The following is a 20,217-nucleotide window of genomic DNA, read 5'->3' on the forward strand; positions in this document are numbered from 1 at the left end:
AACTGCACAAATTTGGGTAAAGATTATAAATATCTGAAAGAAAATAGAACAATTTATATACAAATACAAAAAGAAAAACTACACAAATTTGGGTAAAGATTATAAATATCTGAAAGAAAATAGAATAATGTATATACAAATACAAAAAGAAAAACTGCACAAATTTGGGTAAAGATTATAAATATCTGAAAGAAAATAGAACAATTTATATACAAATACAAAAAGAAAAACTGCACAAATTTGCGTAAGATTATAAATATCTGAAAGAAAATAGAACAATTTATATACAAATACAAAAAGAAAAACTGCACAAATTTGGGTAAAGATTATAAATATCTGAAAGAAAATAGAACACACATCTACTGAATCGGCAGTTTGAGTCCAGTGGCAAGGACCACTCCAGTACGACTGGAACCAATGCCGAGATAAGAGGAAAGCACATACAGCACGCGAAAGTTCCAAATGGTCACCCATCTGATACTGGCCAGGCTCATCGTTGCTTGACTAAGGTGATCCGACGGGAACCGGTGTGTCAAACGTGTGTTGTAGAGGATAGGATGGTTAATTGTAGTATGTTGATGTAGGAGCACCCCGGTGTTATCCAACATATGATACAGAAGCCACTCTACACGGCTGTCGAAAACAGCAGCCAGAAAAATCTTAACCTCTCTAGAAAGAACGTCTCACGTGAGTCGAGCTTGCCATCATTAAAGCATTTACAAATTGCTCAGTTTGTCACACAACAAAGTGTGAATGGGGAGTCATAAAAATTTATGTTTTCAAGAAAAAACACAAAGCTAGTGAATAAAAAATAGTATATGCTGCTAATACATAAAGAAGTAATGCGGAAGCGAGAAAATACAGATAGTCTACTTATTTCTTTCACCAATAAAGATTTGATAATGAGGATATTTGTTTACGTATAAAGGTTTTCGATGGTAGTCAATCAGAACTAAGTAGTCTCCCTTCTTATATGTCTTCGACGAAGTATATATATATATATATATATATATATACGCGTTCACTCGCACACATTAGATCAAACTGTTCCTTTTCTAAAATATATTGTCTGACAATATCTACAAGCTCAAGAGACAACCAAATGTAACTATAAATTTGGGTCCCAGACAAGTTATTCTTGTGCCCTTTACAGCTGCTATAAATAATAAGTCTCAAACTAAAATTAGTTTTCTTCTATGGGAGATAAATTAGCACAAAAAAGGTATGCTCCGCTGTAACAATGCGTATATATAGTGTATTTATTAAGCATTGGAAGTAAATCAATATGTTTAGAAATAAATGAGTTTAAAAATATGTGAATAAAATACCTACATAATATAGAGAAAATAAAACCCAAAATCAAAACGCAACGGAAGATTATATTTAGAAACATGTATTATTTGCGAAATGGATAGAGACACGATATATAAAGTGGTATGATAATATAATAATGTCAATTCTACAATAAATAATAATAAAAAGTAATACTATTATATAGTAAATGATATTTAGTAAAATATGCATATATTACGAAATTAGGTATTCATGTTAATTAGTTGTTCATACATTTATCTATTGTCGAAGATATTAATAACGATGTAAAAAGTACTACATTTTATTTTAGCCTAGATAGATTCTGTAAAATTATGCTAACACATATATCGTGTGGGTTTCCGTTTAGTGTATGCATACATTTGTCTTGTGTACGAAATAACTCGGATTTTTAATCTTTTATAGGAAATTTTATCGTATTATATTTAATTGTGGATTACATGCATATGATAGTGCCTTCAATCAGTGCTCAGACTTTTTTTTTCCTGTGGGAACTCCTATGGAGAGTGCGCACATAAACATGTAACCCCCTTCGAATAATCTTTTCCGTCTTTAACGCACTGGTTTTACTGGTCAAATCTTCTGGAAGCCTCGATGGAAGTCTTCTTGTGTGAAGACTATTTCACGTCATCAAATGTCTAGTAACGACATCCGCAATATTTTGGAGCTTCGGGAATAACTAGATATCAAGTGGAAAATGTGTGGGCTATACGGTAGGTGAGAAAATGACTTGCTCCCGTTTTTTTTTTTTTGCCAATACTTTGGTGGAAATGCTACTGACCCGATTCAAATTTTCTGGTCTCTTCCGATGGAATTTCTTGCTGAAATCCCTTAAAACCAGTACATAGTATTCGGTTGTTTCTGTATAATGCGAACACAGTATATGTTAATCATAGCCGCCCTGTTAAAAATGGGGTTGTCATGATTCTGTGTAGATTTGCTTGGCTGGCCTTCTTGGATCTAGGAACACCAGCATGCTTTCTCTGTGAAATCTATTGCTGGATCTTTGTGTCATATCAATAGTTACATCTTCCAGCGCAGATCATCTGGGTATGCAAAATTGCGTGGTCTGAATAAATCAGCCTGACTATATCCCTGAAGTCATGACAACGTATTTTTTCAGATCTCTATAAGTACTCTTGAAACTCATTTCGAGTAAACATTCCGCATGTTCAGTTCCTCGCGTAAAATTTTGTATCAAGTGATCACACTAATATTAATCTGTGAAATTATTGACTCTAGAGATAAACGACAGCCCTTACCCACGAACTTATTGATTAGACAAACTAATTTTTGTGTTCTGACATACGTCTTCAAACCCCCATCATCCCTCACATATTATCTGCTTTGCTTACATGCATTATGCCACGCAGATCTAGCTGCTCAATTCATGCAAGATGATCCAGAAGCAGTTTAAAAGATTCTATACGTGCCTCTGTAATAAAAACAACACAGTATCTTATTGCATATTTTTCTTCTAATTTGTCCCCACTTTCAGATTGCATTTTGTAAATTCAGCAGCTGTTTTTACTGCTTTAGTGTGGTGTATTTGAATTTCTTGTGTAACTGCTCATTGGAACCTGAAATCATGAGATTGTCCGTGAAATTATCAGACTTATAGAAATAACATACTGAATTTTCAAACATCCACGACAATAAAATATACAAGAGCTTATTGCAGGCACCTCCTATATACATAGCTATACATACACCTCTCTTTCTCTCTCTCTCTCTCTCTATATATATATATATATACGTGTGTGTATATATATATATATATATATATATATACGCTTGTGTGTGTGAGTGTGTGTGTAGTGTATATATCAGTAATTAAAAATAATTTGCTAAGACAGGTCCACCACCATGTCACCCTGGCCAACGACGAGGCCGATCACAAACTTGAGAAAGGCACCCATCACCTTACCTGTCGAGACCCGATACAAGTAGGTGATAAAGTTTTATCAATTATTATAGGAAGAATGTTTTTAACACAACACCGTTTCAAATCGGTTTTGTCTTAGAAAAATATTTTTCCAACTAATAATCCACGATCAGAGTATATTGTATAAATCATCAATTTAAAAAGTTTTCATTTTAGTAACATTATAAATATCTGAAAGAAAATAGAACAATTTATATACAAATACAAAAAGAAAAACTACACAAATTTGGGTAAAGATTATAAATATCTGAAAGAAAATAAACATATGCACAACTTTTCTATGCAATTTGAGTGATATTTTATTTTTGTCTAAAAGTATTAAAAAAATATGATTTTAAAAAATTATCATTTTCTTGAATTAAATAAAAATTGATTTCTGATAAGTCTGAAAGATCTGCCATAAATTTTATGAGATTTTCACATCACAATATTTTCTGTTATAAACACGATTTTTTTTCAAAAACATTCATATTTTGATTTCATTCAGTTATTTATCTTTGTCTTGATTTAATTTCTACAAAATATAAAACATAAACATATGCACCAGATAATGTTCCAAATGTATACAATGACATTATTTTCCAGTCGATTTTGTCTTAGAAGCCATTTTATTTTATTGTAATTTTTATTGTTTTATTTTTTGCAACATAAAATAAAACAGAATAAAAATTGTTTTCTATGCAATATCAGTAGTATGAACATTAGTTTTATGCCAATGATTTTCTTTCGATTTATACCATGCAAATGATTAATTTTGTTTAAAAAATTGCATTTAATTTTGACAATTTATACATATCTGAAAAATGAACAGATGCAAATACAGACAGAAAAACTGCACGTTTTCTATGCATTTACAGAGACGTTTTATTCATGTGTTAAGATATAAAAGTATGATTAAAATTATTTCAAAACGTATCATTTCTTTTAATTAAATAATAATTGATTTCTAATATGACTTAAAAATCAGATTCCAATTTTATGAAATGTCAAAATAACAAATTTTTTTTCTAAAGTAATACTTACAATTTTTTATTCATTAAAAAAGTTATTCAATTTTGTATTGATTCACTATATCTGGTTTAACAGCTTCATTTTCAAGATATGTAGCAGTAGGGATTATCTTTAGTATCGATTCACACAAGAATATTTTCCCTCTTTTTTAAAATTTACTAATCATTTGGTTCAAGCTGTCAAGATGCCAAACATTCATCTGCTAATTCAGATATTATAACAAAGAGATCTTTTTAAGATTCTGACTGTCCATTTAAGTGCAATTGTTTTAATCTCTTTTGCACATTGTTCACCCGGTATATTTGGCAGGTAGTTTTTTAAATTCTTTTTCCTCAGCAGGTGTTTGTGTATGAATAGCCAAATATTTTTATTTCTAAAAGAACCACCCCATACTTGACAAGAATATGGTTTCTATCCATATTCATTAAAAAAGTTATTCAACTTTGTATTGATTCAATATCAAATTTATAATTAGTCTCGTAAGTTGGCTAAGATTATTTATTTTACATGTTTTAACATACGCATCGACATTTATTCCTATAAAATGATCAAAATATTTAATTTTAGAGATTATTTTAGGATTCAAACCTTCTTTTATGTATAATTTGTATTATATTGTATCATTCAAGCAATTTTTTTAAAATATGCAATGTACGATTTTTATTTTCTGTATATATATATATATATATATATATATATATATATAGAAAGAGAGAGAGAGAGAGAAAATTAGATTTCTCCCAAGTCTCATTATATTTTTCAACATACTGAATTGTTTTAAAAAAGCAGGATAACATGTTTCATTTCACATGAATGATGCAACTTTATGGTGTTTGCATGTGTGTAAGGCGGTCACACACTGAAAAATGTGTTTGACTTTCTTGCAACCTAAAAATTACTAAACTAATGGTTGCTTTGTAGCATCAGAATATAAGATTTATTTGACAGAAAGAACCATATAATGCATATCTGTAAAAGGTAAAAGGTTTATAAAATATGTTGTTTACAATAATGAATTCGAATGCAGCATATTGGATTATTTATAAAAGACGACAAAGATAATTAACAAGAATACGGTTTCATTTTAGTTTGCATTCGCATATGTTATGACATGTTCTTTTCTTGTAAAACGAGTGACATTTTTCTTGATTTAATTTTAAATGTGTTTTAACATAGGCATCAACAGTTGTTTCTATGAAAATTATTAATATCTGAAAGAAAACAAACATAAGCACAACTTTTCTATGCAATTTGAGTGATATTTTATTTTTGTCTAAACATATTTAAAAATATGATTTTAAAAAATTATCATTTTCTTGAATTAAATAAAAATTGATTTCTTATAAGTCTGAAAGATCAGCCATAGATTTTATGAGATTTTCACATCACAATATTTTTCTGTTATAAACACGATTTTTTTTCAAAAACATTCATATTTTGATTTCATTCAGTTATTTATCTTTGTCTTGATTTAATTTCTACAAAATGTAAAACATAAACATATGCACCAGATAGTGTTCCAAATGTTTACAATGACATTATTTTCCCATCGATTTTATCTTAGAAGCCATTTTATTTTATTGTATTAAATAAAGCAACTATTTTTCGCAACATAAAATAAAAGAATAAAACTACGTTTTCTATGCAATATCAGTAGTATGAAAATTAGTTTTATGCTAATGATCTACTTTCGATTTATACCATGCAAATGATTTTGTTTAAAACATTGCATTTAATTTTGATAACTTTATAAATATCTAAAAAAATGAACAGATGCAAATACAGACAGAAAAACTGCACGGTTTCTATGCATTTACAGAGATGTTTTATTCTTTTTTAAGATATAAAAATATGATTAAAATGATTTCAAAACGTATCATTTCTTTTAATTAAATAATAATTGATTTCTAATATGACCGAAAAATCAGACTCCAATTTTATGAAATGTCAAAATAACAAAAAAAATTTTATAAATAAAAATTTTTTCTAAAATAATACTTACAATTTTTCATTCATTAAAAACGTTATCCAACTTTGTATTGATTTAATCTATCAAATTTATAATCAGTTTTGTAAGTTGGCCGAGATTAATTTTAAATGTGTTTTAATATACGCATCAACAGTTGTCCCTATAAAAATAATCAAAATATTTCAGTTGAGAGATCATTTTAGGATTCGAACCGTTCCTTTATGTACAATTTGTATTGTATTATTCAAGTCATTTATAAAATTTCTTTTTATGATCCAGGTAGAGCCAATAATAACTTGAATTTATTTAAATATGGTGTTTTCCTAATATGAGGTTTTATTGAAAAAGAAAACCTAATTTCTTTTTATGATCCAGGTAGAGCAGTAGAGCACACTTGGATTTATTTAAATATGGTGTTTTCCTAATACGAGGTTTTATTGAAAAAAAAACATAATTTTTTTATGATCCAGGTAGAGCACACTTGGATTTATTTAAATATGGTGTTTTCCTAATATGAAGTTTTATATTTTAAAAAATCCCAAAAAACGAAACATAATTTCTTTTTATGATCCAGGTAGAGCTAACTTGAATTTATGTAAATATGGTGTTTTCCTAATATGAGGTTTTATTGAAAAAAAAACAAAAACAAAACCTAATTTCTTTTTATGATCTAGGTAGAGCCAACTTGAATTTATTTAAATATAGTGTTTTCCTAATATGAGGTTTTATTAAAAAAACAAAAAAAACACATTAGTGCCTGTGCACTTATTGAACCGTGCTATTTTTAAATAGTATTTTTGAGTTAAATAAAAGTTTTCCGATATATTTTTTTATTAATTTGTTAACTGAAAGTACAGAATAGTTACAAAACACCCCCTCTCCCCATGTTTAGAATGGCTTTCGAAATAACATTATTTCAGCACGGTACAATACGTGCACAAGTACCCAATATTTTTATCACTCAAGTATCCTTTCATTTTAAACCTCCATGTAAATTAATAAAATTAATTTTCTCTAGTCTCATTATATTTGGCGACATATTGAATTATTTCAAAATAGCAGTGGTACATATTTCATTTAACATGAATGATGCAACTTTGTTTCTGTGCAAAAAAAAGCAAGCATTTTACAGGAATATGTATTTGCATATGTGTAAGGTGGTCACACACTGCAAAATATAAAAGCTTTATAAAAGAATATTACAATAAGTGTTTGCATGCAGCGTATCAGATTTCTTATAAAAAAAACACAAAGATAATCAACAAGAATACATGTGACATAAGTTCTTTCCTTGTAATAGAAGGGTTACATACTTTTGCAAGAATATAGTTTTTTTCAGTATGTGCTTTCATGTTTCAACATATTTTGTTTTGTTATAATAAAAGAAGAGTCACATATTTCACAAGAATATGCTTTCTTCTTTTGGTATCTTTAAACGTGTTGTTTCCAGCATATTTCACAAGAATATGATTTCTCTCTTTTTTTTTCATTTTTCTTCATCTTTTTCTTCTAGGGTGTCAGTGGAGCAACCAACCATATGTCTAGCACTTACCCCTATTTTAGTGAGTTTATCCAAGACATCTTTAGTATCGATTCACACATGAATTGCCAAATATTGTTTACTTGTAAAAGAACCACATGTTTCACAAGAATATTTTCCCTTTTTTTAAAAAAAATTACTAATCATTTGGTTCAAGCTGTCAAGATGCCAAACATTCATCTGCTAATTCAAATATTCTAACCGAGAGATTTCTTAAAGATTCTGACTGTCCATTTAAGGACAATTCTCTTTTGCACATTGTTCACCCAGTATATTTGGCAGGTAGTTTTTAAAATTCTTTTTCAAGAGTCCAGTTCAGCAGATGTTCGCGTATGAATAGCGAAATATTTTTATTTCTAAAAGAACCACCCCGTACTTGACAAGAATATGGTTTCTATCCAGTATGTGTTCTTATGTCACGACTTTTTTGTGTAAAATAATAGTCACATATTTTACGAGAGTATAGTTTTCCTCTTTTTGTTTCATTTACCTTCAGCCAAAGTTCTCAGAAATCAAAAGGGCCCACTCCATTGGGCTTACACTTAAAGTCTATAAGAGATACATAGTTATTCGACTGTAATGTGTTCCACTACACTCTCCAGGGACAGAGGTGGGTGGAGGGTCACGGTGCAAGCGGCTCAGTTAGGTGTGTGTCTCTCAGATGGTTGTTTACTGACTGACTGAACTGTTGTCGACAAACTAACTCTTGTTGTTTATATAATTCGTCTCATATTATCTGCACCTGGGCATCAACAATTTTAACCTGTGACCCCATCACGAGTACACCCGTCTCTGTTGGCTCTGACAGCTTGCATCTGTGTTTCCCATACAATGCACTCCGTGACAAACACTGAGAAATTGAGACTATAAATTTTTATCTCCCCAAATACCCATTTCCGTATGCTGTAGAGTATGTTACGTTTTTGGGTTAGCTTTTACGAAGAATGGAGCACCTTATTTGGGTTACGAATGCCATGTCATTTTGAACATTTCGTCAGTTTACTTTTAGAGAATAGTATCCTCGTACCAGATAGTTTTAATAAGACCTGAGTCACTTCAGGATAGTGTCTAGTAGGCATTCAAGTTCTAGTATGCTTTCGTATATGAATGGACAAATATTGTTTACTTGCAAAAGATGAGCCACATACTTCACAAGAATATGTTTTCCCTCCAGTATGTGTTTTCATATGAAAGGTTAAATGAGGTTTCTGTGTAAACGTAGAGCCACAAACTTCACAAGAATATGGTTTCTCTCCAGTGTGTGTTCGCATATGAATGAATAAGCTGTGTTTACTTGTAAAAGAAGATCCACATACTTCACAAGAATATGGTTTCTTTCCAGTATGTGTTCGCATATGAATGACCAAGCTGTGTTTACTTGTAAAAGAAGAGCCACAAACTTCACAAGAATATGGTTTCTCTCCAGTGTGTGTTCTCATATGACTGACCAAACTGTGTTTACATGTAAAAGAAGAGCCACAAACTTCACACGAATATGGTTTCTCTCCAGTATGTGTTCGCATATGAATGACCAAGCTGTGTTTACTTGTAAAAGAAGAGCCACATACTTCGCAAGAATATGGTTTCTTTCCAGTATGTGATTGAAAATGTCGCAACATATGTTGTTTCTGTGTGAAAGAAGAGCCACATATTTCACAAGAATAGGGTTTCTGTCCAGTGTGTATTCGCATATGAACGACCAAGCCATGTTTCTTTGTAAATGAGACGCCACATACGTCACACGAATATGGTTTCTCTCCAGTGTGTGTTCGCATATGAACAGCCACATATTGTTTACTTGTAAAAGAACAGCCACATACTTCACAAGAATATGGTTTCTCTTCAGTATGTTTTTGCATATGATTCACTAAATGTTGTTTACTAATAAAAGTTGAACAACATACTTTACAAGAATATGGTTTCTCCTCTGTATGTGTTCGCATATGAAAGACCAAGCTGTGTTTCATTGTAAATGAAAAGCCACATATCTCACAAGAATATGGTTTCTCTCCAGTATGTGTCCGCATATGTATGGCTAAATATTGTTTACTTGTAAAAGATGAGCCACATACTTCACAAGAATATGGTTTCTCTCCAGTATGTGTTCGCATATGAATGGCCACATATTGTTTGCTTGTAAAAGAAGAACCACATACTTCACAAGAATATGGTTTCTGTCCAGTATGTGTTCGCATATGAAAGTCCAAGCTGTGTTTCATTGTAAATGACAAGCCACATATCTTACAGGAATATGGTTTCTCTCCAGTATGTGTTCGCATATGTATGGCTAAATATTGTTTACTTATAAATGAACAGCCACATACTTCACAAGAATATGGTTTCTCTCCAGTATGTGTTCGCATATGAATGGCCACATAATGTTTTCTTGAAAAAGAAGAGCCACATACTTCACAAGAATATGGTTTCTTTTCAGTGTGTGTTTGCATATGACTGACCAAGGTGGTGTTGCTTGCAAAAGAAGAACCACATAATTCACAAAAATATGGTTTCTCTCCAGTATGTGTTCGCATATGAGTAATCAACTTTTGTTTACTTGTAAAATTTGAGTCACACACTTCACAAATGTAAGGCTTATCTTCCGTATCTGGTTTAGTGTTCATTTTTAAAATAGAAATGTTTACGATTTTTAGAATTTGTTTCTTTATATTTAAATTTTTTTTCTATTTTAGAATAAACATAATATATAAAAAGATTTGTTTAAGTTTGATGTGCTTAGAATTTAGTAGATCGTTTACAATAAAATTTTTAAAATGAAAATATATATTTTTTAATATAATCAATATTATATAAGGATAGTGTGCACAAATGAAGAGAAAATATATAAAATGTCAGTGACTTTTAATTAATCTTTTAAGAGGATATTAACACGTTTTGTAAATAATGGAATGCATATAGATATCTAAAAGTTCAGTTAAATATATAAAATTTTCTGTGTATTTTCATAATTTTTCAAAACTGACCATTTTTACAACCCATAATGAGGGTCTCATATTAGCTTTTACTATTAGAATATGTTTTCTTACAATAATTTTGATGCGTGAAATACTGCATTTATTAAAAGACTCATGAGTGTAATCGTCATATATGCACCCAAATGTACATTTATCATATACATTTGTGATAATTATTTAAATGAGTGTTCATTTATTAAGCCTATATGTAGGAGAAATAAACAGTTGTTAGTAAAATGTTTTTTTACATATTCATAAAATACATTTCACATGAATACGTTTTACAATATGTTAGACATCAAATCAATAGATTGATGAATATTGAATATATACGATAGATACAGTAAATGGTTATACATTTAATGTTTCAATAAAAGCATGCTTTTCGATGTGATAACATATATATATATATTATACCAAATGAGCACTCCTTTGTGTGCCAGCTCACTATAAAACCAAATGAATCCACATCAAATCAATCGACCATTTTTGCAGTTCATTAGTAAAGTCTCATATAAGTTTTTATGATTCTACTATTCAGTGCATTTATGAAAGGTCCAAATAGTTTATTAGTCATATGCACTTTTCATAAGTATTCTGACTAGTATCCTGTTTAATTATTTCAAGTAGTACAATATTTAGAATGCCTAAGAATAGAAACACTGTTGTCAGGTTGTTTTTTATATTTTTATATTTTCATAAAATTTGAATATTGAATATATATGATAGATTCAATAAATGTTTATACATTTAATGTTTCAATAAAAAACATGCTTTTCAATGCGATAACATATATATATATATATATATATATACAAAATGTAGGCTCTTTTGTGTACCAGCTCACTATAAAACCAAAAAAATCCACAGGAAATCAATATTTGATGTGGATTGATTGATGCATACTGAACATATATGATAGATCCAGTGAATGTTTATGAATTTTATAGATGATATTTAAACCTTAGATATTAACATAATGTACATAGATTCTCACAATTCTCTGTGTATTTTGATGGATATTTCTAACAAATCGACCAATTTTGCAGCTCAGTATAAGTTTTTATTATTCTACTTTTCGGTGCCTTTATGAAAGGCCCAAATAGTTTATTAGTCATATGCACTTTTGATAAGTATTTTAAGTAGTACATATTTAAAATGCCTAAGAATAGAAGAAATACACAGTTGCCAGGATTTTAAAAAATATATTTTCATAAAATTAGATTGTATAAAACAAGGTTTTGTACAGATCAAAAGGATATGATCTCTCTTGCTTTCCACCACTTACTTTGGGCAATTTGCATATTTTTTCCATGTAAGCGATAATGTATATAAAAACATATATATATATATATATATATATATATATATATATATATATATATTCTTCGGAATAGTTTTTATTTAACAATCAGTGGTTATGTAAACGTTAGATTGTTCGTTTACAAAATATTATTGGCAGTAATATTCTATAAGTTATCCCATCTAAACAAGAATTGCTCGATATGCAAGATATATATATATATATATATATATATATATATATATATATATATATATATATATGGTTTTGTTGTTGATTTTTTAAACGATATTAAGGTTAAGCCCATTTTTTATTTGGACATATTTATTATTTTGAAAAAGAGTAACCTATTGACACACGTGTTTCGGAGCCCTACTTTTCTTCAGCGTAGTTTGACTGTATTTAGGATTCAAACCTTGGACATTATGTATTTCATTCCAGCGCGCTAATCCATTACGCTATGATGCCATAGACAATTTAACTGCTTAGTTTTTATCGCTTATCTGTTTACGTTGTTTGTATTGTTGATTTTTTTAACGATATTAAGGTCAAAATAATAAATAAATATATATATGTGTGTGTGTGTGTGTGTGAAATATATGTTCCTCTGTGTCGAGTTCATTATTAAATGAAAAAACTCCACTTCAAATCAATACAGACTGATGAATACTGAACATATGATAGATTCAGTGAATGTTTTTGCATTTAATAAAGTAATATTTTAAATTTACGAAATAATGTATTTAGATTATTACAATTTGCAGCTCATTATTTGTCTGATATAAGTTTTTTATTCTACTATTCACTGCATTTATGAAAAGGTCAAGGAGTCCATTAGTCATACGCACTTTTGATAATTATTACAACTGGTACAATATTTAATAAGCCTAAGTATAGAGGAAATATTCAGTTTTCAGGATATTTTTCATATCTTTTCATAAAATTCGATTTTATAAAAATACACTTGTATACTTCAGAAGTTTATGATAGCTCTTGCTTTTCAGCTTTAAACTTTGTGCAATTTGCATTGTATTAATTGCTCGATATTCTGCAAAACAAAAAAAGACAAATTTCATGAAATAATTTAATAGGTGTTTTTGCAAATACTAAAATGTTTAAATATATACACAATTTCAATGGATAAATTAGAGATAGACGTCTGAATTGGTGTTTAAACATTAAATTTAAAAGTGATCATGTACACATTTTATAAAGTCAGCAAAATTATTTTTAATTGAATTCAAATATAATGAGGATATTTTTTGCAATTCTTATCCATAGACAACATTCATTGCATTTTATAGATCATATTCAACTAAATATCCACAAAAACTTTGTTAATGATTTTCAAAATTTAACAATTTAATTTTTTTATAATTAAGAGAATTTTATAGTTTAGAATTCTTTGAGAAGCATCAATATAATATTGGTGATCTTTATAAATAACTTATTATAATCCAGCTTTTTGCAAAACTTTTTGAATAATATTTCAGCAATTTTGGTCCAACGATGTCATGTAAGAATGTTTATATACTCTAAGAAATTGAAGAATATATAAACAAATAAAAAATAATATTTTATAAATGAACCATCATTATTGATGAGAATATTTTTAGCTAATTTAATAAAATATTAAAGAAACACAAGTTATAATATTTGTATTTTTATGACTTAATTTATTAAAATTGATTTATTTATATATGTATAAGTTAATGATCATTTTTTAAATATTACTTTGGTTGAGAAAATTTCAATTTTTTATGAAAATGAGTTTCCGTGTAATTAAATATTCACATTTAATGAGTTGGTATTCATTGCTTTTTATATCATTTAATGAAGTCAATGATTTAAAATGTCAACCGAATGCCATTAAAAATCAGTTTTTTCAATACTTTTATTTTTTACAAGGGACTCACCACTTACCAAGGTCAAAAGGACAATATCATGGTAATCGTTAGAAGTGTGAATTTGATAAATTGGATTACTTAAGGGGAACGACTTGTCAAGAACTTGTTTATGTTAGACTTGAAGACGACCATATTGTAGTCAGCTGGAAAGCAGGTCAACAGAAGAGAGTTCCACAAGCGTGCAGTTCTAAGAAAGATGCTTTGTTCATGGAATCTATGTTTAGGTTTAGGCACAGATAAAGAGTGGGGGAAATTATTGATAGTGTTTACAGCCAGGTGAATATTTCTCGTGAATGTCTGGCCAGGGAAATACTATAGATTGGAGCTCAGATTGAACACTTGCCATGAAAATAACAATAAAACAGAGACAGACTTGCAATGTGTTTTCTGTGAAAAAGAGGTTGCAGGGAAGAGAAAACGGCATCTCCATCTAGGTTATGAAATCTATAGTGACTCAGTTTTCCTAATATTAATATATAAATTTAAAGCAACAAGTTTTGGATGATATGATGGATATATAGTGCACGTTACAACACATTGTAAGAGACAAAGCCTATTACATCTTTTGTGTTATGTATTATGTCTATGGCATCTGTAATGAATATAGGATGTTTTCCCTCTATATAAACATTTGTGAAAGGCCAGCTTAACTTGGATCCTCTGATGAAAATTGTTGTGGAGATGTCCACTAATTAACATAGGTGGGTGAGTGAGATATATAAAGGTATCAATCACCAATACTGAGGGAGTTCTGCAACGACCGCCAAATAGGCAAAACGCCTATGTTGCCTCCAGTAAGACATGCAACACGCCAGCTGCCGGAATATCTCCAACTGAAGTATATCTGAAGACATGTAAATATGTATATAACTTTTCTGCCTAATATATTATTGTTATACCTTTGCTTTCCGTGTTCTTGTTAATTATTTGTGCAGACACAACAAAAATAGATGCAATATTTTCTCTGAATCAAAGTTTTACTATAAACCAAACCCTGAACTTCCAAAATGGCTAGTCACACTGATGGCTGTTGTCAACAAAACAAAGAAAAAGTTTGCTGTGTTAAGACTGTTGATGCATACAGTTCAAATACTGATTTTAGCACCGAAAATATAAAACAGCAGCTAATGTTGATCAAATATCTTTGATCTGCCTACCTTAAAGTGTTCATCAACGATCAATTTGAACCTATCATGTAATAGTTGAGCATACTTACCAAGGGTGAGATTTGTTGTGAAAATGATTCTGCAAATTATCAGGACTATTATAAGCATAGCTTATAACGAGAAAAATAAAGAAAGCAGTATCATGGCAATAGGTATTAATGTTCATAGCTAATCCAACCCTAGATAAGTAATACCTATTGACATGCAAAACTATATGATAGGTTCTAATTGACCGTTGACAGGTTCTTTAAAGGTAAGCAGATCAAATATCTGAACGCATATTTGATTATATTTTTATAATTTGTCTTTATTTTATTGTGTAGAATATCCAGCAATCAATACAATGCAAATTGCACAAAGTTAAAAGCAGGAAAGCAAGAGCAATCATATCTTTCTGAACTATACGAGTTTCTTTTATAAAGACAAGTGTGTATGTATTTCTTCTATTCTAGGCTTATAAAATATTGTACTACTTTAAATAATTATGCTATACTATAATATAATAGGCCCAAATTGATTTTTGATAAGCACGTTAAGGTAAGCAGATCAAAGATCTGAATGGATGATGTTTGGACCTATCGTATCATGGTTTAGCATGGCAATAGGTATTACTTATTTAGGGTGAGATTTGTTGTGAATGTGATTCTTCAAATTATGATCACTATTATAAGCATAGCTCAAAAAGAGACAAATTAAGAAAGCAATATTATAATATGTTTACGACATATATAAAAGTGCCACATCTGACAAATTAAGATAACAATATCACAATATGTTTACAACATATATAAAAGTGTCACACATGAAACCAATATTTTTGAACACTTATTACGCTTTCAATTCCAATCAGGCATTTTGAGATTGCATGGTTTTCTATTTGTTTTTAAATAGACATCCCTAACATTATTAGCAGAAGGAAGGTGTATTTTCTATGAAAACACTCAATATATATCATCCCCTCCTCTCCAAGTATCTAGTTGCATACTACACAAAGCACAATTACAAATGTATTCATGATTTTTATTTTGCCAGACTTTTGACTCATGCTTCCTTATTATTAATGAGAAATATTTTTGCATCCTTTAATAAAATATTAAAGAAAAATATGTTGTTTCTAGATTTGGCTCTGCCTACCTTAAAGAACCTGGCAAATATCAATATGAATCTAACATATAGTTTAGATCAGTAATACCTATTGCCATGCTAAAGTGGGATTAACTGTGAACATGATTCTTCAAATTATCAAGACTATTATGGGCATAGCTTATAATGAGAAAAATCAATAATGCAACATCCTAATATATCTACAACACATATGTGTCACGTATGAAACCAATACTTCTGAACACTTATTATGCTTTTAATTATCTGCTTCAGTAAGAAGTTCTGAGATTGGATGATATTCCATTTTTAAATAGGACATTCTTAACATTATTCCCAGAAGGAAGGTGTATTTTCTCTCAAAACACTCAATAACTCTCCAAGTATCTAGTGGCATACTACACAGATGACAATCACAAATCTGAAAAACTCTAACAGATTGGCATTAAACAACAAGAGCTTCAAAAATATTACTGAGATCTTGTGTGTCTGGCTGCATTTCTGGTGTGTATACGAAATGTCATGGAAGGCATTGTTAAACAAGTCACAGATGAATCAATAACTAATTGTCGTTACTTTCTTACTATCTCAAAATGTCACAATAAAACCATTGTATCTATAGTAGTTTAGTTTTGTATTTTAATTTCAACAATAAAGTAAGCTTATATTTTTGATTAACATATGAAATACTATTTTGTTATTTTTTTTAGACACTTTTCAAATATTACACCCCTTTTTACTTCGCTTGTTTTTAAAGTTTTCTATTTTTGTATATTTTTTTAAGTCCATGAACGTTTAAAATATTTTTTTACAAAAATTGTTTCTTTCCTATAGCTTATTTTAAAATGTTTGGAAAGGATCCATCATGGCATAACAAGTAACATACATTGTAAAATATATATATATATATATGTGTGTGTGTGTGTATTTGTATATTAATACAAACATTATTAGCTACATATGTGCATACATACTCATGTATCATTGAATGATACTTGCTGTGTTAGCCTTATCTTGTGAAATCTTGGATAAGAGATGGCCACAGAAACATGTATGCACATATGTAGGTAATAATGTGTATAAATGATATATTATAAACACACTCTGTTCATGAATACTCCTTATTAAATGGCAAAGTTTCAAGGTTTTATGTCTAGGGAACAATTTATATACATATACATATATATATATATATATATATATATATATATATTTATATACGCACAATATATATTGTACACGAAAAGCTTAATTTCTCATCTTTTTATTTTCAAAAATATTATGGGCAGTATTCATTTCCGAGCAGAATATTCATAAAAGTTTATGGTGTTTAAATAAAATAACCTAACGAAAATCTACAATTCAAAAAATAAAATAAATTCACACAATAAAAATAATCGATAAAGTAATGAGAATTAAACATTTTTATAAATAGAAATAATTACCTGTTATATATTCACATTAAGCCATCTTTTTTCTTTCAAAGCTAGGTTTGAGGATTTGGACTATAAATGTAGGCAGTTCAAATATTTTTTAAGGAATCTGTACAAAATAAAAAGATTTTTTGATTCAATACAATAACAATATGTGAGACCTTCTGATTTCTTTATTTGTTAAAATATGCAATCAGAAAATTTCAATTTTTATCAAATCTCACATTTTTACAAGAATATTACTTTAAATCTGAAAGTAGAATCAGAAATCCAAGAATTTGAAATAAGGATTAAAGTCCTCCTTTTAAACTGAAGATAAAACTATTGAATGTCTTGAAACTAAAAAAATGAGCAGTTATATGTATTCTTAGCATGGCAATAGGTATTACATATCTAGAAAAAAAATAATGGAAAGTATTAGAGATTATACTTATATTTTTATGTGGTGAAAGTAAATTCAGGTTGTTCTCGCTAGTTGTACGCCTACAAAACGCGATATAATCACAGGTGTGCCTTTGAGTTAGACCCTTAAACTTTTATTTCCCTGATATTCATAAGAAACTTGATAAACTTGATAAAATTGTGTCCGAGATTGATATATTAGTTGATGACACCATATATTTTATAGGCATGATAGAAAAACTAATTTACACATATGTATGCAATGTACAAAACCTTAGAAAATTACAATCAGTCTATAGTGGAATGAGGCATAAATAGATGATAACATTTATTGCTGCTAAGACTAAGCTCCTTTCCTTTTACAATTATAAGAAAACTTGTAATTCACTGTTTGTTATGAGTAATAACATGTTAACTGAAAGTTATTCATTCATTAATGCAGGTGAGCCTCAGAGTTAGACCCTTAGACCTTTATTATTCATGATATTCATAAGGAACTTACTAAAATTGTGTCCAAAATTGATATATTTGCTGATGACACCATGTTTTTATAGACATGTGAGAAAAACTAGTTTACATATATGTATGCAATGTACAAAACTTTCAGTCTATAATGGAATGAGGCATAAATATATGGTAGCATTTATTGCTGCCAAGACTAAACTTCTTTCCTTTAACAATTATGAAAAAGCTTTTTTTATTCAATTTTCACCCAAAACAAGGCTCAGTGCCACTTTGACGTAGAGGGCTACTATCGGGGAAATAATTTGCAAGGGCATTATAAAGGGTGATGAGTAGTAAGATGTTTGTTCACCTTACACTTGAACTTCTGCATATCAGTACAGTTGGGAAAGCAGAATCCCCGAAGAGACTTCCAAAGACTTGCAGTTCTGGGGAAGAAACTATTGGAGTAAAAGGCTTTTGTACACCTAGGGATCTCTACTGTAAAGGGGTGGGACTTAGTTGCTTGTCGGCTTTGTCGGGGTAGTCATGTCGAGCAGGTACAAGTGCTCGCAGTTCGTCAGAGCATTCACCATTAAAGTATTTGTAGAACAACATTTCGTTGATGGGACAGAGGCTGAAGCCTAGATGACAGTTAAGGACCTATCAAGTTGGCGACTCTCTTTTTCTCAGCCACTGACTAATAACATGCTTTCTGAAAGTTCTTTGTTTAAACTATCAACAAAACATCTATAGGCAACATAAATTGGAACAAATAGATTCCTGCAAAGAAGGTGGGCTCCCTCTACCATACTAGAAAACTACTCATACTTGCCAGGATCCTTTATCTCTATAAATAGACAATTGGTCAGTGAATGGCATGTTGTTACCCCATCTGGGCTGGTGCATCTACCACTAGTATTTTCCTTATAGACAGAATCATAAAAGAATTTCCAATCTAATAAATTGCATAATATCAACCAAGCTCCAGCCCCTGTCTCATCGCCATAATGTTGCATCCATGCACCTGTTTTACAATTACTTTAATAAAAAGTGCTCTGATGAACTCATAGCACTTGTTCCCCTTGACATGAATATCCCAACCAACCAAATAGGCAGGAAAATCTTACTGTTAAGTGTATAAGTTCCTAGACACCGGAAATTTTTCTATAATATTTTCTTACCTCAAACTGCTAGACTTTGAAATTCCCTTCCTCTTTCCTGCTTCCTTGACTGTTACTTACATAGAGAAATTGAAATGTAATGCGACCAGATCTCTTGCTGCTCAATTTTTTACATAGTGTCCCTGTAGACATAATCTTAAATAGAACCCCCCGACACCCAAGCGGATAAATGTTTTGTTTGGAGTGAATAAGAGTAAAATATTGAATGAATTATGTAGATTGGTTGGTTGGTTTTGATTCGTGCTGAAATCATAACGCTATTATTTAAAAAGCCATTCTTAACATGGGAAGGGGAAGGTGTTTTGTACCTATTCTGTAGGTGTGTCAGAAATTTTGTGAAAAATATTGAATAATTCCACCCCGTCTTTCCAAGCTTATAACTACTCGAAAAATGTAATTCAAGCCATAATTTTTTTCAATTAAAGGAACAAGGACCAAGGTTTCATTTTTAAAAAAAACAAAAGAAAAAACAAACAACGTGGTTTTAAAAAAAGGGGTTTTAAACTTCGGA

At 29.8% G+C, this 20,217-nt stretch overlaps 1 protein-coding gene and 1 long non-coding RNA gene across 3 annotated transcripts in view; both read right to left on the reverse strand.

Annotated features, from left to right (window-relative positions):
- Positions 1–20,217, reverse strand: part of LOC145269634 (uncharacterized) — a 38,283-nt gene that overhangs the window by 16,216 nt on the left and 1,850 nt on the right. Inside the window, exons 2-3 of one of the 2 annotated variants that reach the window (XR_013865149.1) lie at positions 17,692–17,788; positions 12,328–13,120 (exon numbers count right to left, since the gene is read on the reverse strand). This is a non-coding gene — a long non-coding RNA (uncharacterized LOC145269634). Of the gene's footprint in view, positions 1–12,327; positions 13,121–17,691; positions 17,789–20,217 lie in introns of those variants that run through there. The other variant, XR_013865148.1, reaches the window with a different exon arrangement.
- LOC145269630 (uncharacterized) lies at positions 7,931–12,068 on the reverse strand. Its single transcript, XM_080125349.1, has one exon. It carries the CDS (start codon positions 10,416–10,418, stop codon positions 8,877–8,879), a length of 1,542 nt encoding a protein of 513 aa, XP_079981475.1. The 5' UTR covers positions 10,419–12,068; the 3' UTR covers positions 7,931–8,876.

This window comes from Euprymna scolopes, chromosome 45 (assembly GCF_053919585.1).
Source record: "Euprymna scolopes isolate OS-2025 chromosome 45, ASM5391958v1, whole genome shotgun sequence".
NCBI lineage: Eukaryota > Metazoa > Mollusca > Cephalopoda > Sepiida > Sepiolidae > Euprymna > Euprymna scolopes.